This window comes from Fringilla coelebs (assembly GCF_963513975.1).
Source record: "Fringilla coelebs genome assembly, chromosome: 12".
NCBI classification, from domain to species: Eukaryota; Metazoa; Chordata; class Aves; order Passeriformes; family Fringillidae; genus Fringilla; species Fringilla coelebs.
This window is the reverse complement of record NC_140038.1, coordinates 6,015,527-6,038,934: the sequence shown is the minus strand read 5'-3', so window position 1 is coordinate 6,038,934 and position 23,408 is coordinate 6,015,527. Positions and strand designations below refer to the sequence as shown.

General features: G+C 39.2%; 1 protein-coding gene across 2 annotated transcripts in view; it reads left to right on the top strand.

The window, feature by feature from the left end:
* Positions 1-23,408, top strand: part of TLN2 (talin 2) — a 139,849-nt gene that overhangs the window by 31,794 nt on the left and 84,647 nt on the right. For both annotated transcript variants that reach the window (XM_084213475.1, XM_084213474.1), the window contains 2 exons: positions 10,136-10,218; positions 19,685-19,855. In XM_084213475.1, the coding sequence (XP_084069601.1) occupies positions 19,720-19,855 (136 nt within the window). In that variant the 5' untranslated portion in view covers positions 10,136-10,218; positions 19,685-19,719. The remainder of the gene's footprint in view (positions 1-10,135; positions 10,219-19,684; positions 19,856-23,408) is intronic.

Here is a 23,408-nt window from a genome sequence, read left to right as displayed (position 1 = left end):
AAATGTTACCTACCAAAGTACAGTTGCATTATTTCACCAGTTTGCATGAACATGCTCACTTGCTCTGTTCATCCAAATGGCTTAAGTGTAATGTTGTGCTAATCATTTACTTAATGTTGGTGACCAGAATGAGTGCTACTGAGCAGGTATTTTAGTTGCTGCATTCAACAGTCACTTGCATTCTTGATAGACTCTTTTATTTTAATTTTAAAATCTGTGCCTTTTTCCCAGCAAAAGCTCTCTGGGCAGAAGTTTCAGACTTTTTTTGCATCTCTGATTAGTGCCTGTTCTCTGGTTGCTGGGTTGAGTCTGTAGCTGAGCTGTTGCATTACTGGACCTCCAGATCTGAATGTTACACATCAGCTTCATTTGTCATTAACTGGAGGCTGCCTGGATTGGCTGTTGCTCTTCTCATGTGACATAGTTGGCATGTCTGCAGCACTGAGGTCAGTTGTCACCTATGTGCTAACTTGATCCAATAAAGCCATTAAATGCAGAATTGGACACAGGTCATGATTATCAAATTTTGCTTTTAGTGCAAATTCTGAATGTAGTGTTCTGGCTTTTTGGCAGAGAATGGGAGAAAGGTTAGGGAGTGTTGTATGCAGTAACTCAAGGTCCCTAAAGTTTGCTAGGTGTTTCAAGTAGCCTGTACTGTAAGTTTTGAATTGCATTCATCTTCCTTGTTAAATCTATTTTTTTGCCAAAACGTTGAATATGGGCTTTATATGCTTGGAGAATTAATACACAGGAAGCATGTCTTTTCTGAAGTGAGACTTGGGGATGAAAACCAGAGAGATTTTAGCAGAGCTGTTAAGATGACTCAGCTGAGTTATAACAGTAATTTCTCCTTTCAAAATCTGGAAGCAATAAACACTTCAGATGTGCTTTTCTAATGCAGTGGAATCAGTCCCTTGGGCAGACATTGCAGGAAAAAAACTTTTGGAATTAACTTTGGATATCAACTGTATGTTATTGTGAAAATACTGAAATGCAATATGCTGACTGGAGCTAAGAATGCAATGTTTTACCTCTCCCTTTCTAAAGCCTTCATTCTGTGCACATTGATGTTAGTGTTTCAAAAAGACCAGACAGGAAAATTCCTTGATTTAGTTGGTTTTTTGGCTTCAACTCCAGGACAATGAATGGAAAAATCAGTGAAAATACATCTTTCAGGGATCTCTGTTATTCCAAGTATTAGACATCAGTTCATTCTTCCATACAAACAGTTTGGTGTGTGAAAATGCTGAGGGGTTCTGTTCTAATTTTTATGTGTTTGGTGGTTTTGTTTTAGGAAGAGAGTTTTGGTTGAGATTTTTTGGTGTTTTTTTAGCATGAAATCCTGCAGCTGTACAGGGCACCCATGCTAACCACACTTCAGTGGCAGGTCAAGGGCATTGTCTCCACCTGCAGCTGCAGCGTTGCAGGTCTGCAGTCACCTTAAACAGCTGAAGCCAGCTCTGAGTGACTGAGATTGTTGAGTGCTTCAAGTTTTTTTGCAGTATTTAAGTAGCTTAGTTGACTAGAAGGCAAACAATGCTTTCTCTTTAGCAAATTGCCTCGGGGTGACCTGATTTAAATTTCTACACAGCAAGATTATGGGAGTCTGGGCTGGTGTGTGGAGGAAGCTTACAGGAGGTAACTTCAAGGTGAGCCACAGTGAGGCAGGAGGTTAGAAATGGAAGCAGCTCCCATGTGGGGGTGATTGGAAAGGACATTACTTGGGATTTGACAATCTGTGTACACATCTGGGGGTCTGACTTGGTTCAAGACCATGTCGGTGCACAAGTGTGATGGAGATTTGCTTGCTTTTTACCCTATTGAATAAATATGAAATATTTCTATAAAAACCCCTTGATCTAAGACCACTGCATATCTAGAAGTAGAGGAAGCAACTTGAAAAGGATGATTTTGTGTTCTCCAGTGTAACTCAGATGCAGTTTCATTCCAGAAACATGTGCTTGGAAAGCTCAGTGTGTCAAGAGAAGGCATCTCTCCTCCATTTACTGGAAGGGGGGAGTGAGAAGGAGGTTGAGCTTCTCATATTTTCAATTTCAATTGAGTATTAACTGTATGCATATCTTAGGTATGTGTTTTCCAGCATTGCCTCCCCTCCTTCCCCCACTTAAAGCCCTTCCTGACAGTGTTCTCCCCTAGGACACAGTAAGTGCTGTTCATCCTGTCTGTGAACACTGCAAAGCATCATTTTTGTTCTTTAGGGGACTTGAAGGGAAGTAATTAAAATGACAGGAAGTGCTTGGGACTGAAAGATTTATGTCTGTGGAAAGATCTTATGAAATTCAAAGCATATTTGAATCAGAAAGAATTGATTTGGCAGCTGCATAGTTAAAGAACTGCTGTTTCTTTCTGAAATGTTAACTTAATGTCCTTCAAGGCAAATCAGGCAGAAAGGGAACTGCTCTGTGCATTTTTGTTATAGTGAACAGCAGTAATGTGTGCAGTCTGTAAACATACTAAATTCTCCATTGCTGAAGAACACTAATAAGTAGTAGTGATTAAAGCTGCCTTTCAAATTCCCCTTCCCACAGTCACATCAAAAGATATGTACCTCCTTCAAGAAGTAAATGCAGGAGGTAGACACTGAGCTTCTTCATCTGTTTGATGTGTCTTCACTCACTTGTATAAATGGCTGTTATTTGGAGAGGGAAGTGTATTGGAAGTAGTCTAGAAATCATGGCTAATGCTGAAATTTTGTATAGGAGGCTAGATACCAAGTCCTGGTACTGGGAGAACTTGAGCTGCAGGCATACAAGAAAATTAACAAGTTGTGCCTTGGCCTTGAATTAAACCATTTCTGGGAGAAGTAATGTTCTCCACATTTCCTAGTGTTCTGAGGTTGTGTCTTCTCCCAAGTACTGATGGGGTTTTCACCATGGGGTGTACCTATGCAATAGACTCCCTCCTGCTGGAAGCTTCTCACCTTGACTGTGTTGAAAATGCAGAGTGCTGATGTGATGGAGTGTGGAGAACACCTAGGTAAGGTCAGGATGAGCTCTGGAAGAAGGCCATGTGTGCTTGCATGTCTGAAGTAACAACATATGTGTACATATATGTATGTATTTACAGGTGGGCCAGAATCACTTCCCCCCACACCTCAGTGATGTTGCATTTTGTTTGGTAACCAGGTTTCATTCTCAGGAGGTCTGGGACTGGTGCTGTCTGTCTGTCTGTTTGTTTGGAAATTCTCTGTAATGCAGACTGGCCTGGCCCATCAAAGGTTTCTTGGTATGCTAACAGAAAGGAATTTAAATTTGTTTTGTATCATTCTGGTTTGAGTTCAAAACACTTTCTCACTCCATACATCATAAATTTATATGCTGACATGAACTTTGAATATTTAGTATAGTTGTGATTCAATGTGTTTCCTTGCGCGATAGTGAATGTGTTGCCTAAATTAAGTGTTTAACAACTTGGTGTGAAGATATGGAAATTTTACAAACCACTGCTCTTTAAAAGGAAGCTCCTCAGTCTATTGAAGTAATGAGAATAGCATAAAAATGGAGGATGCAAAGTTTCTATCTGTTGAAGCTGGGTTTCCAACCCTTAGGATCTGGACTCTCTGAGCTATTACTCTACTGACCCTTTGGATGCAAACAGAGCATCCCAGAGCAGCCCAGCTTTCTAGGAGTGTGTTTGGAAAGCTGGCAAACTTGCTGTTAGTCATGCCAAAGAAGTAAACTGTATGTTTTGTCTGCTACAGTGTGAGTGAGCCATAGTTCTGTTGTGAACAGATTTAGCTGGCAAACTTTAACTGCAGTCAGCTTGAGCATTACACCATCAGAATGGCAGGTGCCCTGTCTTGGTAACATGCTTTGAAGAAATTGTACCAACAGCAAAAACCTGGTGCTGTTTTGTTGGGGAATTGGTTATTTTTCTTCTCTTTCTCTCTCACCTGCCCACTGAAAGATTACTTTTGTTATTTTATTGCCTCTTCAGCTCATGCACTAACGCTGGACATGAAATCTCAGCTTCTAACAGCCATATTGCCAATGACTTCATTTGCAGGTATTTAGGCAGAAGTGGATGATGAATTGCATGTCATCATTCAAGGTGGAAGTGTTCACATTACAGACAATCTCACTGGGGATTGGGAACATGGCCTTTTCTATCCTGGATTGATATGCCTTTTGGGATAAGTAGTTTAGAAGGAAATGTGAACCCACTGTAGAATATTGAGGAGAAAGGTTTGAGGCCGGAGTTATTAATGACTTAAAAATAAAGGAAAAGTGCAGATTCCCATATTGTTGTTTTTATGGTACTTGCTGATGACAGCTGAATTCACACCTTTTCATAAAGGACATGCAAAATGTACTGGTTTTTATTTATATTGCCATAGGAGGGCAGAAACTCAGGAGGTGCCACTGAAACAGTGAATCTTTGCCTTAGACTGCTGAATTACTGATTCTGTAACGTTTAGCACCATAAATGGATGAGAAACCTGTTTAATTTTGAGCTGAGTGCAAGTACATATTTGGATATTCAGAGTGTACAGCACCACAGCGTGAGAAGAAAATAGTCCCTTTGCTGAGGGATTTCTGATATTTGGGGTTGTGTTCACTGCTCAGCTCCTGCTATCCAGCACAGCACAGCAACTGTTCTAAGGCAAGCTGCACTTGCTGTTCTTATGAAAGCTAGGCTTAGCATCTTGTTTAGATTTGTTAAACTGCTTGCAGACTGTTTTGAAATAAAGGATAACATTAACATAGATCCCAAATGATAAAAGAAACTACAGGTAGTGTGAATGGGACCTTGGTGAGCAAAGTACAATGCACTCCTTTTTGAGGATCTGTTGTTTCACATCTTTACCTGTCATTTTAAATTTTACAGTTGTATTTAACAGTTGTAAATTATGTGTTTAGCTCTGCTTTTAAAAGACCATATTCTAAGCTCAAATCTATATGGGGTATTTTCTGGAGTCCCCATGGCAGGAAGGAAATGATGAATGTGACTCCATGTTCATAGAAGGTTAATTTATTATTTTATGATATTATATTAAAGAATGCTGTACTAAAACTCTACTAAAGAATAGAGAAAGGATGCAGACAGAAGGCTTAACAAGATACTAATGAAAATCTCATGACTCTCCAGAGTCCCAACACAGCTGGACTGTGATTGGTCATTAACAATTCACATGTTGGATAAACAATCTCCAACCATATTCCAAAGCAGCAAAACACAGGAGAAGCAAATGAGATAATATTGTTTTCATTTTTCTCTGAGGCCTTTCAGCTTCCCAGGAGAGAATCCTGGGCAAAGAGGATTTTCAGAAGATGTGACAGGGACATCTACAGCCAGATATTCTAGAATAAAGGAAGAGCCATTGATGATGGCTGTAGTAGTTAACCCCTTGCAGATATTACATAATAGTGGTTGGTAGTTGTCATTGTGTGGCCACTCCTGTGGTGGTGCTGGGATGTGAGGGTCACTCCTGTCACGACAGGAGAGTGGGTGGGTTTGACATGTGGCACCTCCCAGTGCTCTGAGGAGGGCAGGAAGGCCTGGCTGCCTTACACTTCACACCATCCCTGTGCAGTCAAGTCAAGCTCTGCCTCTCATCAGAGGAGAGGCTTTGCCATTTAATGCCAACAAGGCAACTGTGCTGGGCAAACATGTTTCAAAGAACTTACCAAGGGTGACTGAATGGGAATATTTGCTGTAGCTCTTTCTGTAGTAGGAGCCACAATAAGAATCATAGCAATAAAAAGATTGAAAGTTATCATTTAACTTTAACCATAATAGGAGCACAACTTACTTTAAGCAAGGTTTCCAGTCTTTCTCCTAGACAACAAAATTAGAGACTTTGTTTTTAAATTTACCTAGAGGGGAAGCTGGAGTTCAGAATAAAGTTTGGGTAATAACTGCTCCTTTATGAAAAACTATTGATTGCTCCTGAACAGAAGGCAAGTAATATTTGCTTGATGAAAAGTTCATATTCATGAAAACAGAACATTAATCACAGAAAGTTGGGTCAGCAGCATAATGTAAGAGATGAAATTTACATAATTTTGAAAATTAATCATAATATAGTTGACTTTAATGATCACAGCAGATACTTTTTCTCTGCTATATACAAACATGAAGCCTTGAGAAGAAATTAATGCCATACTTTGCTCTTGTGTTACAGAATTTACTTGTTCTACCTTGTCAGATTTCCTCAAAACTGTTATCCCAAATATGCAGGTTGTTGTAAGGATTGCTAGCTGAAATACGGTAGTTAAGATCTGATAAGAATGAAGCAATAATAGGTCCTGAGGGGCTGAAAGCTGAGTTTTGGCAGACCAGTGCAGGGATGAGCTACCACCATCTGTCAGGTTCCCAGGTAGTCTGGCTTGAACCAGCACTTGAAAAAAACTTCACCATTTTAAAGGAATAACATTTTGTTCCAAGCAGGGAAGAATTGCTTTGGAGAGTATAGTTTCATATGGGGCATAGTCAAATTTGCCTAGATGTTGAAAAACCACCTAGTAGGTGAATTGTGATCATCTATGGAGTAGTCTTGAAGCAAGTAACAGAGACAGGTAAGAAGGGACTAGAATATAAAGAAGTCCCACACTACAGGAGATCTGAATTAGTACCAGCCTGAAACAGCCATTCAATATCTTTATTATGTGCAAGGAACATAGTTTGGAACTTGATCATAGAACTGAACTCCTCAATGTTCCAGATGTCCTAAACTAAACTAGCCAATGTCCCAAAGTATCTATTCCCCTGTCTGTAGCTTTAAAATGTTAAGCTATCAGCAGATTCAGTTAGCAGAGGTGATAAAGTGAAGGGGTGGTGAATACCAACAGGATTAAAACATAACCTGTGTAATGGAGCATAGATTTGGATTTGGTTGTGGTGAAAAAAACCCCAAACCCACACAATCAAAGAAGCACAAACAAAAAGAACAGCCCACAAAACACAGCATAGGAAAAACACACATCATAAACCCAGAGGAAGTACGTGGGCAGAAAGATCTTCTACATTCAGAAAATGTAGTATGGGATGATGCTGGAATTTATTTGATCTCAGTGAGCCTGAAATCCAAATGCTACTGAATGAAACTGTTACCACCAATAATTTAGAGAATACCTAGGAAATATCTATAAAGACAAAACTGTAATTTACTTCTAATTCATTGTGTAGGAATCTGCAGCAGAATTTAGGAAGTACATTCTGCTTCAGTGTTTTTCTTCAGTTTTCTTGTTCTGTAAACATCACTTGCATTTGAAGCAAAAGCATTTCATAGAAATGTAGCTGCAGCTAAGGAAAGAGGAGAGGAGGGAGGAGCCAGGGGGCTACTGCTAAGAAATACTCCAAATATTCAGAAAGCCCTGTGTAAACTTCTGCAATTAGGTGCTTCATGCACTCATTGCTCCCACTCTCCAGTAATTGTAAACAAATCCTGGGTTCAGGGCAGCTGCTTTGCTGACTGGGCTTCTGGGCAGTCTAGTTCCATCTCTGACTACATTCCAGGAAGTGAGGACAATAGAATAAAAAAACAGTGATTAATAGGTTTTTTTAGGGACTCTTTATCTCCCTGTTGATAAGTAAAAAAATATATGGCTGCTTCAGCAGTAAATTAACCCACTTGAAAATTGAATGTTGTTTTCCACAGTCATACTTGTTCCAGCTAGTCATACAATATATCATAGTACTTTTGTTTTCCTCAGACTCCACAAGATATATTCATATTTCTACTCTTAAGTATTCTGATGACTTAAAATCTGCTATTTAAAATAAAGTTGTCATATTGAAACATGGTATTCTATTAATTGGGTTACTCTGGTAGTACATGCAAATGAATGGTGTTGTTTCATCTCTTGATGTAAAATGTTAAGACAGAAGTTGCCTTACCCCCTTCCTTCCTAATCTCATTGAGCAAGTAGATAGACCTTCCTGATAAACTACAGCAAAATAACTTTCTAGTTACCCATGTTTGGTGTCCAGCTTGAAAAAAACCAAACTGTTGGGGGTTTTTTTGTTTGCTTGATTTTTTTTTCTTATTTTAAGCAACGATTCTCTTTTGGAACTGCATTTGAAAAGGGCAAATTGCAAAGCAGCTTCACTTTAAATCACCATGATGGTAACAAGATATATTGAGTTGGAAAATTTATCTGGAGCCTTTGTGCAGTGCAGCTAGAAAGGAGCAATATTGGGATGGTCACTTCATTCTCCTCCATCTGGTTTTGCTCTTTGCTAGATGTGGTATGTTCTACAGGCATTCAGGTTTTGATAGAAGTCCAGAAGGTGTCAGCCTTCATTGATGGTGGCTCTGAGTAGAGGTGAAGATGCTTCAGCTGGGGCTTTGTGCTTACAGAGCATGGGGACTTGAGAGGGCTTCTGGTGTCTTTGTTAACAGACTGAGAACAGAGACAGGTGGCAGTTGCAAGTGACTGAAGCTACTTCACAACTGCACTTGATGCAAATTTTGGAACTTTCCAATACATGCAAGTATGGAGAAGGACATGGGGATGTCCAGGAAGTGGGGTGGCTGGTGAGTTTATGAGCTGTACTGAAGAGCAATTTGGTGTGTTACTGTAATGCAGGTACTTGTCTTGCAGCTCAGTCCTTATGCACTGACACAGCCACCTCAGGGAGTGCCTCAGGTGTTCTGTGAGCTGAACTTGCTTTTATCCTCAGCTGGTGTTTGAGGGGAAGCCCATGAGGTGCAGGCTGCTGGCATACCTTTAATTAGATGTAATTGTACATTGCTTGCTCACTACTGGGAACTTGGCAGGCATTGAGAAGCTGGATGAGTGTGATCAAGGATCTAAATTTCCAAGTAGAAGACAACTGCATTGCCTATTTTAATGCAGGTGCAGGTGATCAATTGGGTGTTGAAATAATTGTGGCATGTATCCTGCATTTACTCTGGTCTGCATTAAATCTGTTAACCTGTAGTTAATAGTTGAGTTGGTATAGGGCTGATGTTGCTTAAAAGTCCACTGAGAGCAAGAAATCACTTTTCTAACCAACCAAGACAAGGAAATCATTAAGTGATGAATTTGTTTTATCAGAAATGTTTTTGCCAGCTTTTGTTGGTTAAAATTTGCAAGAATTCTTTTGTTGCTGTGGGCTTGTCTCAGCTAAAAGGCATTCCCTACTATGCAGCTGTATGAAAGTGTAACTTTATTCTTTATTCTTGGACATCCTGGTCTTTCTAAATTGATGCATTAACTGGTTTCAAATTTGGATAGCTGCTGTGGATCAGAACTTTATTTGAATTTTTAGGTTGTCCAGGAGATATAAAAATGGGATGAGAGCCTTCCATAATTGCACACATGGAACACAAGCCTTTGCCAGCAGCCAGCCCTAGGCCTGGATAATACTGTGCCTGGAGGTGTTTGGAGATACTGGGTGACATGCTGGGGTTTATTTCAGAGCACTCTGGGGATGCAGAATTGCTGAATGGCTTGTGTGAAAGCTGATTTGCCTATCCTCATGATTCTTAAACCACTATCATATAATAGCTTTTGTTTAGAGTAAAAACTGATGAAGGATCCTAAGGAACCTAGGGGGGGAGAAAAGAAAACAAACTCTAATAAACACAGCCTGGAAATACCCAAATGAGAAAACCCACTTCCTCAAAACAGCCAAAGCCTTTGAAACAGAGTTTGTCATCTTTTAAAAACAAAACAAAACTCTGTTTTTACTTTTTTTTTTCAATCATACTTTCAGAAGGGAGATTGCCCAGAGAGGCCTGAATTGTGGTGCTTTAGACTGTTATTCCACACAGGGACAGTAAACCATGGAAAAGCACAGCTAATGCAAAATAAATGATTTTAAGAGGTCAGTGTGATAGTTTAATTTATGTTAACACCCAGACTTGTGCTACAAGTGTTTTCATAATTGACACTTTGGGCAATTTCCAAGTGTTTACCTGTAAAAACTAATGAATTCATTTATTATAAGCTCTTATGTGTGAGTAATTTAGAAGCCTGGACTGAAATTTCTTTTTTTTGAGCACAAAGGCATTTTGGCAATGCAAATTCTGACTCCTGAAGGGAAAAGGAAACTTACAACTTCCGGAGTTGTTTTCTTTCCAGTGTGTTGACAGAGGAGGTACTTGAAAAATAGAAATTATTAAACTGGGGATAAGAAAATAACGTCTTTGTATTTTGTGTTACAGACTTGGTTGCTGGAAGCCTTCCATGTGATCAAACAGTACTTTCAGACAAACTAATTTTCTATTAAATGAAGTTTAATTTTGAGGTAAGGTCCTGTTTAATTTTCTTTGTTATGCATATAATGACATAAAATTTACAGTAATTTAAAGCTTGTACATATAAGTGTAGAATTTTCTTTAGAGAATATGTGAAATATATACTTCTGTGACTGTGTTTATGAAGAGAGACTCTGAGCTGAAAAATACATGTGAGGTATGAATATTGAAGTGCCAAATAAATATTGTAATTAACAGCCAGGAGATTAACCTATGACAGACATTGACTGTTTTGAAACAGTTGCCAGGGAGACTGGAGGAAATGATCAAGTAATAAATAATTTCTCTAAGCCTTAAGAAAAAGGGCCATGCCTTTCTTTGGTATGAAACAAATAGCTGAGAAGATGACTTAACTCTTTCATCTGAATACATGTAAGAGGTGGCAAAAAGAACAAGGGAAAAGCATTACTAGAATAATTTCACAGATACATTACACTTCAGTACTGTAATGCTCTCAGAAGAGAATGTCACTAAATGGTAAAATTGGCTTTGGGCAAGATGTTGATAAATCTCACCCCATGTTCTTCATCTGTTGGAGTTCCTTTGACCTTGTCCACATTACTGTTCTAAATGTGGCTCTGGCTTTGACTGCTCATCTGGAAATGGAGCTTGAAATACTGAAAGGTCGCTAATGGAATTTTGTCCTGCAATTCTCCATATTTGAAAAATGTCTTCAGTGAACTTTCAAAGCAGCCTATAATTAAAGCAACATGTCAGTTTGTATCAAATATGTCTGAGGACAAGGTTAAATGAAGGTGGTTTAGGTACATATTGAAGTAGGCTTTGCTAAGAAAAATAACAAAATATGTGAATTTAGCTTCAACCATTTTAAGTCTGCCGAGCTGACTTTGAGCTTATTGGTGAGATGTGCTCTTGGTGAGCACATTTGGTGTAGGAGGAGGTTTGACTTCACATTAGCACACAGTTGGCAGTGTACTAGACTCAGTATAATCTAATTGACATGTAATGTTTGTACACACTGTTACCCCCTGTTAAAGTTCAGCTGTGTTTCATGATTTCTTTGTTCCTCTGTCTCTGCTGTAGAAGCAGTGGATGTTTTGGGTTTCAGTCCTGTTCCCTTCTGAAATCTAGGTTTTTCTCAAACTCTGCTCATAAATCTTTATAAGGATTTCACCACCTTCTGATTTCTGTCCTTCCTTATCCAGTGATTATGAGCGTTTTTTTACCTTGGGGGTATGGAGTGCTCTTAAAGCTGGAGCTCAGTCTGTGTTGTCCTGTTTTGTGACTGTGACAGAGATGTTCATTTGATGGGTGCAAGCACACTGTTCATGCTGAGCTTTTCTGTTTTCATTAATGTTGCTGATTCTGGTAGTAACTGAGCTTTCTGCAGTCTCTAGCTATAGGTCTTTTTTCTTTCCTCAGCTACTCTTTTTTTTTTTCCTTTTTATCCCTTTATTACTTGTTCAGAGCTCTTTTGATTGGCCATTCCCTATTTTTTTCTTCTTTTGTTCCTTTTTAATAAAAAATAATTTAGTAATCAAAAAGCAGTGTCTGGCATCTCTGCCTGAACCTGAGGTTAAAAAAAAAAAAGCTTGCAGCTGGCACTCAGCCTTTGAGATGGTGAGAAATGGTGAAGTTTTGAGACATCTTGTTGTTCCTTCCCTTCCCTCTCTGTTCAGGTGCTGGCATCAGAAAATGAAGGGAGCATGCACTGAGGTCATTCAATTTTGCTGCAGTAGCTTCAGCCAAAGCATTAGTATTCTAAAAATTGTAAACTATGACTGGTAATGTGTGTGTGGTAAACTATATATGTGTGTGGTGAATCTCAAGAAGGTGATGGAGGTTGGAAGAGCAAGAAAAGTTTTTTTTCAGTAGCTATTTAAACCCATTGGAAGGAGATGATCTGTTTTTCTCTTTGGCATGGCACCATCTGAGTTGTAGACTGTGTAAACTGTTGCCTGTAGTTTCCCAGCATTGCCAGGATATGATGACAGTTCCATGTGACCACCTTTTTCATGTGGGACATATGTTGGATTACAATTGCTGGCTTCACTGACACGAAGATTTTTTTATTTTTATCAATTTTTTGTAAACTGTTTTCTATCTCCATGACATGAAAATTGATACAGAATGGTAATTTATTTTTAAAAATTGTGTTAATCTCATGTTGATACCCAATTGTGATAGCTTGTGAGAAAAAATTGTCTAGATAGTACTATAGTAGATGGAATAGAGACCTGAGTGTTTAAAGGTTAGAAACATGACTGAATTAATTATAATTTAGATCTAAGTACTGCTTGGCTTTGTTTTGAATTCTCCAACAGGTGTTATCTGGCAAAGTGTGCTAAATTAGTGAACTTACATGATGCTGAACTATGTGATTTTAAAGTGCACTTCATTGTTCTGTATATGGCTGTTGGAACATAGAAGGGATTTTGGTGCATTCTGTGCTCTTGAACAGAGAAAAAATGGATTATCTTGCTCAAAGAGCACCTGTAGCTCTGACTGGGGCCCACTTTGCCATGCTTTCCCTGATATAAATGACAGTCAGTCTCTAAGCTGTCAACCTGAATATTCAATAAATGAGTGAGCTCTTTACCAAGCCTCCTGCTTTTGAAATGGGCCTGCAAGTCAGTTTTCCAAGTCAGAAATGTCTTTGCCTTCATCTTGAATTTGTGAGGATTCTAGGTGAAGAGTTGAGGCTTATTGTGGAGATCATAGTTTGGTTGCCAGCTTGGCTACCAGCTGTGTGAATCCTCCACATTTTTTGGGTTTACTGAAATAAGTGGAATGCTGTCTTCCTAAGACTACTATTGCATTCATTCAAGTAACATTTTATAAATGTTTAATTTTTTCTGCATCACTTCCTGTTTAAGTGATCTGTTTTAAATAATTGAATTAATTGATTTTTGGGACAAATGGATCAAAACCTACTGAGAGCAGTTTCAGTGCCTGTTATGTCTACCATTTCAGATGGAATCAATGAGAACAGAGAACCATTCCATATAAACCCCATTACAGGACTGGCAAAAAATTACTGTATGTGAGCCTCACTAATTTTCTGTTGTGTAGCAAAGCTTTTTTTGAAGACTTCTCAACCCCATCTAATTCTGAATGGTGATGCTGATCAGAATTATCAATGTGGATTTACTTCAGTGCTTTCAGTAGCTGAGTGGATTTCATATTATCAAATAGTTCAGATTCTGGAACAAATAAGGAAGCTTGGTTATAAAGCCTGTAAGAAACCCAAGCAGCCTATTAGTTGCCTTCATATTCCCTAAGGTAGATCATCAAGCAGATGTGTATGAGTTGACTGCTGTTCTCCTTAAAGAAAATGACAAAAAAATTCCTGGGCAGAATCAGATGATGTTCAAGAGGGTGAAAGGAAAGCAAAAGAAGAATCCATATATGATTTACCATGACAGTTTATCTGGGACTCTGCAATACTGTTTCTCTGCCAAAACATGTCACTTAAAAAAAGAAGTAAAATAGAAAATGTAGAGTAATAGTTAGACCACAGCAGGTGAACCCAAGAAGTTTTATCCTAGCTGTGTCATTAAATGACTCTGGTAAGAACTCCAAGGGGTTTATTACATCTGACTTTCTGTTGCCTCCCAAGAATGGCAGGTAGAGCTCAGAAGTTTGAGTGGTGGCTTCAGTTAATTCAGTGGGGGGGAAAAAGAGCATTGAATTGAGTGTGCTCAGAGGTTGTAGACATAGGCATAAAAGCTTTACAATTGTCCTTCAAAACATTACAGTAGTTAGGCAGTTGAAAATAGGGTGAATATACGGAATTGTTCTAGCCTGGATTTAACAGCCCATTTTTGAGTTCAACCTATTCTTAGTGTGATTTAGAATCTAGGTGAAATGTTTCAAATAGTCATATCTGCTGCTTTGGAAAATCAGTTTTCTATCAGCCAAACCATTCCATGGAATAGGAGCTATTTTTAATCGTTATTTATTTTTCTTGTCCTATAATTTACCTCGGTACTAGAGATCAGAAAATATATTTGAAGCTGTATAAACATATAAGAATATATCCCACTGTAAGCAAGTTGCCGTGCTTGAGGTGGACCTAGATTAACCTTATAGGAGTTGAGTTTAAAAAAATAAAGCATCCCTCCAAAACCCAACAACAAACCCTTTAAAAAGAGGGAAAAACCAACCCACACCAAATAAAAATATCTTCTATACATCAGATACTGTTTTAGTAATAGTCTGTGCATATATTTCCTCCTGTCCTCCCAAGGACTCTGGGGGAGGAACCTGGCCAAAGGATGTGATTCTCTTCTGCTGTCTATAGAAACTCATGCTGCTGGTTTTGCTTTTCTCTTGCAGTCTTCTTGCAAAATAGGAAATAAAGTCTGGAAGGCCTCTTCAAAGACATGTAATTGACTGCCATACTAAAGGCTCTTGCTGCTGGGCCTTGTGATTTCTCTGTTACAACTAGCTCCAGTCAAGCTCTTTGCTTATCTTATCTACAAGCTGTTTCAGCTCTGTCTGGGACAGTGACATTCCTTCTGTAGTTCTTGTAATTCATACTTCCTTTTGAAGATTTATACAAGCAAGTTAGTTTGCAAATATGCCTTTTGACTTAAAAAGCAAGCTGAAGTTCAATTGCTAATAAGCTGACTGTCCTATAAACAACTCTTAATTAGACCCAAATATTTTAGTCTCTTACATAATTCTGCTTAAGGGAACTTCTTGCTGGGCTCTTAGCAAAGGAGATGCTGTTGCTCTATGACTATAAAGCCTGAACTGAGAATGGTATCTATTAATGCTTACTAATAATTACAGTCTGCTCTCATAGTAACCTTTCAAAGCTTGTCCTGGTTCATCTTTGTTTTGCTGTGGGGATTTTTTCCCAAGTCGCTTGTTTGTAAAATTTGGTACTGCATGCTACAGTGAATTTTTTCCTGAGATTCTTGAAGACTTTAAAGGTAAACTTGCTTATCAGCACGTGTGGTGTGTGTATACAGCCATAGTGGTTGAGCAGGGATTTTCTTAGGGCAGGGGGGCATGTGAGAGTTCCTGCATTTTAGTTGTCTGTGCATGCTTGCAAACAGAATTAACCATGTTTAGTGCTGCACAGTGTTAAGTTCCTTGTAGTCTAACCAGTGGAAGGAAGGGTTGTGCTTTTTTGGTTGCTTGTTCAAACTTTGAGTTCTAATTAGCCATCCCAGACATTGTGTGGTGTCTGAGGTTGTCAGGCTGCTTCTGGACCCTCCAAGTTGATCTCTATGTACTTGCTGCCCATTAAGAACATCGGCTTTTCCTCTCTTGGTTTACTGCTCTTACCTTCCACTTTAAGCTGATTAGAGGGGAACTGAGAGATATTGTTTTGTTTCCTTTCTGACCAGAAGAGATTCTAACCATAATGACAAGACAAATTCCAGTCCAGTGCTTACAAGTGTCATATTTGTGCATGAGTGATAGTTATCCCTGAAAGCACCTCACTACACAGTTCCCAGTGGAATGGCAACAGCCACTGATGACATCTTCACAGTATCTTGTCCAGCAAGGAGTTGATGATGGCCTTGCTGTGACACAAGGGCACACATTTCAGGCATACAACCCACAGGTGATAGTTTGGTTCTTGTACTGTGCTCCGGTGGAAAATCAGCTTAGTCTCAGAAAGTCTGTCAATGGCAGCCCTTAAGAGATTGTGGTATAAATGAGTTACAAATTGGCAGCAGTGGAGCACTGAAGAGGGGGCTCCTTGAAATGTGCAGCACCACCTCTTTTATGATAAGATGCCAACACAGGTGCCATTGTGAGCTTAGAGTAAAATGGATGTTGTTACTTTCTATCCCTGCCTGCCTTATGGTTCCATTATGCTTGATTTTTGAAGGATGCATTCATCATTTTGGAAGTACACAAAGCCATCAGTTCAACTGGGTTTGTACTTCACAGTGCATTTTGCTCACGGAGGTCTTAGCAGGCACCAGTCCACTAAACAAGTATTTCATATGTACAATAGAATTAGATGTTCAACCTCTGTGAACAACACAAAATGTCATCTGTCCTGTATTGCTGGTCCCCAGTGCCAGCAGGTAGTTGTGGGATTACTGAAAAGAGTAGAGGACTTCTGTTCCATTGGATTTTGTTCCAAAGTTAGTCTAAAACTATGTATAAAAATCCATAGCTTTACCTCTACTAGCATGTACACATGCAGGCTTTTAGGCTGTGACAGTCTCATGACCTAGATTTGTGTTTGCTCAAGCTTGAATGAACCAGTTAAGAAATATCTCCAGGGAGACAGACCTTTACTAAATCATGGCAGAGCTTTGCTTTTAGCCATAGCACTGGCAGTGGCAACTCTGCTTTAACTGGATGGGCGTGGTCCATGTCTGGCAGTGGCAGTGGTGGCTGTTCCACCTTTGCTTGCTTGTGAAATGCGGGTGCTTTTGGGCTGTGTGTTACCTCAGCTCACTTGGCAAGGATGTGAAATGCACGTGCCCTCATAGCATTGAGCTGACATTTTGCATTCTCTGTTTGCTTAGCTTTGCAGTTCAGAATATACAGATAAAATGATCACTCCTTAACCCAGAGGCACATATTCCTACAGCCTGAAGTTTCTTTTAAGAGCCTTATTGCTGCCTCATTCTTGTTTTACTTTTCAGGCCTTGGTAACATCTTGGGATAATATCTCATTACTTTACCTCGTATCTTATTATCTTGGATAATATGTGATTGAAATCCTTGTGCTTGTTTGCTTTGTTGGTGAGGTATCTCTGTGAGCACACCCAGGCCTGCTCATCTTAATTCAAGCACTGCTTAGAATTCTGTTTTGTTCAGATTTTCCAGAACGTGAGCCCTGTGATGGTTCAGCTCAAGGCTTTGACATACACACTCTGATATATATCTGCAGGCACTGGGTTCTCTGAGTTATGCTCTGTGGCTTTTTTAAGAGCTCAAAGCTGCTGCTATTCCTCCCAAGGCTGTCAGATTCATAATTTATTATTCCAGTCTCCCACCTTGCAAGCACAGATTAGTCACAGTCTGATTTAGAAATTTCCTACTTTATTACTCACAGTGAATTAGACAGTACCAAGCAAACTGTTCCATGTAAAATTTTCTTAATTTTCAGGATCCTTTTAAATTTTGGTCAGCATTCCACAGACTGAGTGATTTTGAGGGCACAGAGAGTCTATTACTTGCACAGAGAAATATTTAAATGTGATGTGAATCAATGTATAGGAGATAAAGGGAATGTGGAAGATATTTTCCCCTTGTTTTTCTCTGTGATCTCAGCCCTTTTTCTTGACCAAGTTCTTAGATCTTTTGAGAAAAAACAGCTGTCCTGTTCTGGCTGTTACCCAGGAGATGGAAACTGCCTATCCCATTTATTACTGAAAGCCAAATGGAGAGATTTAGAGCCTGAAGATAATCTGGAGGAGGTGAATAAAAACCTTTCTCTTGAGTTTGAGAACGTACTATTGGAGGAAGCTGATAAGTCATGAGCTCTTTTCCACATGAAGCATCCTTTGGTGTCTCTGAAACCAAGAAACTGAACTGAAGGAAACCAGACCACTGATATATTTAGGTCCTTCATTCTTTGAGTTGAATTTGACCCTGGGAGAAAAAATAGGAGTGGTGGTGGGAGCACACAGTAACAGGTTCCCAACTTGTAAAAGTGCATTAAAGATATCAGGGATAAATTTGTATATTTGTTTATATAGGGAAGGAAAAAAACTTTGTTTTGCAGAATGGAGGACCTTAGTTGAAAACTTGTATGAAGGAGAGCCATCCAAAATGTAGAAATAGTAAAAAGAAAAATAAAAATGGAGCAGCTTAGCTGTGGTTGTTGTGGACTCCCATTTTGATGGAGCTTTGTCAGAATGGATTACTGAGCATCTGGCAGGGACAGCATGGGGATGCATCATTTTACAATGCAAGGCACTATGCTAGGCTGCCTTTGGTTCTTTCTGACATGCATGTTTATGGGGTGCACCATCACAAAGTGAAAATACTAAAAAGCTGAAACCCTAAACAATGTACTTTTGAAAGAACATCCTCTAAGACTCCGGACTTCTGCTCGTTTTTAAATTAGCCAGCAGAGCATTGTGTCACACTAACAAGAGTACAGCTAACTGCCAGAGAGCCGTGGCCTTGTTGCCTTTACTGAAACCTGGTGACATGAATCCAGTGGCTGGGGTGTCACTCACAATGGCTTCTGGCACTTCAGAAGGGACAGGCGTGAAGGGAGGGGGGTGGTGTTACCCCTACATCAGGAGAGGGAGAGGGTGCTAAGAGCTGTGTCTAAAGAATAGCTGTGAGCAGGTTGGAAGCCTGTGGTTAAGAATCAGAGTGTGAGGAAACAAAGGAAAACCTCATGGCAGGTGTCTGCTGCAGGCTCCAGAGGAGCTACTGACAAAGTGCTGGTCCTGCTGGGGGACTCCAGGCACTCCTGCAGCTGCTGGAGAGGTAGCACTGTGAGCCTGGGGATGCAGAGAGGGTAACTTGTACAGCAGGGGGTAGACATCCCTTCCAGGGCGATGCAGTCTTGGTGACCACAGGGGCTCATCAGGGATGCTGAGTTTGCAGGCACTCTGGACTGGCAGTTGTGAGGGATATGGGTTAGATGAAGAGTAAAGTCAGGCTCCTGAACTTGAGGAAAACAAGCTTCTAGCTCTTCAAGTTAGTCACTAGGATCCCCTGGGAAACTCCTATTTAAAAACACACACATGAGTTTATGCAGAAATTATTTGGGGATTCTAGTGCATTCTGTATTTATGGAGAATGGATTTAAGTTCTGATGAGTTCTTGGAGATCCTTGTGGAAAGTCTAGTGATGGAAGAGTGGTTTGGACTGTTAAAACAGCAAGGGAAGACACTGGAGACAAAATCCAGACTATCTACAAATGAAACAATGCAAAAAGCATCTGTAGCTTCCTGTTTCTGTTAAAAAAATCCTGTCAGATTTGGTGTAGTTTTTAAATATAGCTGAAATGAAAAATAACTCGTTCTTGCAGCTCTCTGTAGCTGTGCAATGGGCTAAAAACATCTAGCAGGTGTATGTGGGGACTTGAGAAAAACCATAACACTGTATTGCACACTTCAGAATCTGCAGGAAAGAGTAGTTATGTGCTAAGAAAATCCTACTTTTGATGAAGTAATTATTTTAAGCTGTTGGTTACAAGCTAGTCTAGATGATCTAATAAAAATGTGTGGTGAGAGAAAAGGAATTTTCTGTCAGCAGTAAATATGTTGCCAATATATCCAATAAGTGTATTGGTGTTTTATGCACCATTTTAACCTACTTCAAAGAAAGTGTGAACATTTAGTATGCTTTTGAGGAATGAATTTCCATTACACCAAGAAAAATGCATGTTTTGGCTGGTTTCTCTCTTAATGATACTAATGAGACTTTATACAGAAGTGCAATTGAATAAATGTAATTTTACTGAACTAGTTTCATTTGATTATTGAAAAGCTGACAATATTAAAGCATTAAATGAAAAACTAAGCAACAATGCCACTACTGCTTTTTCAGGTACTTTAGTAGGAACTTCCAAGTGACTTGGCACCATGGTGGCTCTTTCCTTGAAGATCTGTGTCCGTCAGTGCAATGTGGTGAAGACGATGCAGTTTGAGCCGTCCACTGCCGTGTACGACGCCTGCCGAGTTATCCGGGAGCGAGTGCCAGAGGCTCAGACGGGGCAAGGTGAGTTCCTGAACTTGTCCTTCCCCACTCCATTGGCTGAGTTGAAAAGGGACATGAGCCCAGAGGGGTTTTTGACATTGTCCTGTTTGTTCATTTATTTTTTATCTTGGAGAGTGTTGAATTTGCAGGCAGCCCTGACATGGGAAGAGATGAGAATCTTGACTCCAGGTTTCAGAAGACTGATTTATTATTTTATGATATATATTATAATAAAAGAAAATTATACATTAAAACAGTACTAAAAGAATAGAAGAAAGGATTTCATCAGAAGGCTTGAAAGGAATAGAAAAGAATAGAATGATAATGAAAACTTGTGACTGACCAGGGAGTCCGAGACAGCTGGGCTGTGATTGGCCATTAATTAAAAACAACCACATGAGACCAACCAAAGATTCACCTGCTGCATTCCACAGCAGCAGATAGTTATTGTTTACATTTTGTTTCTGAGGCCTCTCAGCTTCTCAGGAGAAAAAGATCCTAGCAAAAGGATTTTTCATAAAATATGTCCATGACAGGAGAGTTTGGTTGTTTTGGTTTTTTTTTTAATTTAAGTTGTAGGGCTCTGGAGTGAAAGGAAACAAGTGCAAACAGATTTTTAAGGGACAAAAAGTAGCTGAGTTGTTGTCAAAACCTGAAACATTCCCCTGACTGCCCTAAAAGACTCAAAACCCTAGCAAAGAGCTCAAAGACCTTAGCACAAAGTCAAAGACAGCTAATACCTTCAACTTTAACCCATAGAAACAATTACCAACTTTGTGTGAAGATTTACAAACCACAAAAGTTTAAGTAAAATGATAGCTGACTTGTCACAAAGTCAAAAAGTAAAATCTTAAAGTTTTTAAAATAAAAGTTCAAAAAGCAAAATAAAATCTACATCTCTTTTCTTCTTCTTCTTGCCTCCATCTTCTGCTGGAATACTGGCACTTCTGAATTAGTTTAAAGACAAACTGTCTAACATAATTTTTTAATACCTATTATTTATTATAAATAAAGTACACCTGGTTTCTAGTATAAGAAACTAACACTATCCCAAAAGCAGTCAGTGTGCCTCAACCCAACCTGCTAAACAAACCTCAACAAGTCAAAAAGAATGTAATAAAAAAAAAGCAACCTTAAAAACCCAAACTAAAAAATCTCAACTTCTTCAGTCGCAAAACTAAAGAAACCAGCTCTTTAATGCCTCAAAAGCCATTCCAGCAACACAAAACCCAAGACTGGCATTCCTGGGTGGGCACGACTCTTTGAGCTCTTTGATAGGGTTTTGAGTCTTCTAGGGCAGTCAGAGGAATGGTTTGGGTTTTGACAGTTGTTTTTTTTCCTTTTGTCCTAAGATTTTCCTACAATGTATGTTTTAAGACTTCTTAAAGGAAGATCTTGTTTGCCTCAAAGATGAGAAATTGCTCTCCTGCTTGAAGAGCATTTTTTTTTTTGTATTGCCTACTTAAGGCACTGTTTCTGGCAATGTGTTCTAAGAAAATCTGCACAGACTTACTTTGTGCCACAGCAAAGGAAGTGAGTGACAACACGAATTACAAAAGAATGGCTGGGTACCTCCAAAATGTGCAAAGAGAAATGTTTGAAACTGCTTAATAACTAAAATCACCACCATGCTGTGCATACCAGTTACCACGGTGCTACATGTTAATCAAATGTAACTCTCTGTACCTATTGGGCAAATTAGGTGAATACAGACTGGGAAACCCCATGGACAAAAGATCTTTTTAACACAGCCAAGGTTGTCAGAAAATTCAGATACTTCAAAGCCCTTTGATGCTGCATTGTATATAATGCTAGCAGAATGCAATTCTTAACACAGGTTGTTTATTGAGGTTTAAGCTCTCAAACTTTACAGCCATTTCAAAAATCTTGTTAGAACAACTTACTAGTAATGGACTTTATTACTATTACTGAGAATTGCTTCTTCTTTGCAGGAGTCCTTTGGAAATCTAGTCACAGAGCTTCATTTTCAGATAAAAGTTGTGCATTTATACCATGCTGGTCTCTCAAGCCAGTGACTGTAGGCAGCTATTGAATTTGGAGAAGTTGAGTGATAAATATCCCTGATCATGAACCTCAAAGAAAAGCTAAGGAGGTCTCAGATTTTATAGTGGGGCTTTTCCTTTGCTTATGACTGCAGTGTACTTAGAGTCTTCAAAAAAATGAGACTGTGTGATGAACAGGAATGCTTCCAACACATCCTTTCCCTTTTTTGGTGGCTGTGAAAATGTGTGTGTTTGCCTGTTCAGAAGACAGTACAGTTGATAAAATGGTTCTGCACAACAGAAAATGTACCTATGGCTGTCAGCTGTGCACATTTCACTTCTCTCACAAGCCTGGGCCCAGCACAAAGGTGGCCGTGATTTTCACGTGCAGTTGCACAGCTCCTGCTGTTTCATTACCAGCTGCATGCACCACAAATGGGTATCAGAGCACTCTGGGCTTCCTTGGTACTTCTGTGCTCTGGGCAAGGCACTTTGTCTGCTTCTAAAGGTCACAACCCATTTATAGGCACAAATTCTAAAATCTTACAGAAGTGATTCTGTATTGAATCTGTATCATAAATATCCCTATATGTACAGATCACTTGACCTTTCAGGGGAATTTTTAATTAAGGTCAGCAGGGAAAGTTTTTCATCTCTAGTTGTTTTTAGAAGGGTTCTTCCTTTTAAATTGGGTATCTGTGAGTCAGTTGCACATTTATCAGTTATGTTTAAGGTCTTTTATATAATTGCATAAGTAATAATGTGTTTAAGGTAAATGCTGTTAAATGTAAATTATTGCTATGCATGGCATTTAAGGATGAAATATTATCAAAAAATTAAAGGTATTTTTACCTGGCTTTCTGGCCAAAGGGTCCACACATGGCTGACACTAACAGGGTAGGGCCCAGAGCTGCTGTAGCAGACTCTGCACTGCTGGCCATGAGAAGGGGCATTAGCTTAACCTGCAGAACTGCAAACAGAGCAGGCTCAGCTGCTGAATGGTTGTTTGTTGTTTGTGAAGTATAATCTGTATTGATTCCTCATGCATATGGATAGGCCTTAAATTAACAGTCATGATGCTTCATTCATATCTGGAGTTTAGTCTTTGAAACCTAAGCCTGGGTTTGGTTTCATGTGGCAATAAAAATTTTATCTTTTACTTCTGAAAGAATCAATTGACATTGTTTAAGCCTTCAAAAGATACAAGTTTTTGCTGTGTTTGCCATGGGTATAATTCTAGAAGCCTTGTATATTTTTAAATACCTAAACCTGGATCACCTACCCAAAAGATTTCCAAGTTTATTATAAACTCACATTGTGGAGGCTTGAAAGCAAACTGTGTTTTGAAAATAGAACTGCAGCTTGAAATAGTACACTGTGGTTAAGGCCAAACTTGCTTATATTTTTGGTTAGTCAATTCCAAAGCAGGACCTGTGAGCATTTAAAAAAAGTTGTCTCAAAGAAAAGGAGTTATAAATATAATACACAGTAGATGTGACAAGTGAAGATGTGATGGCATTGGGAAGCTTTTTTCAAGTCTTCTGTAAGCCTAATGTACCCTGCTATCTGCT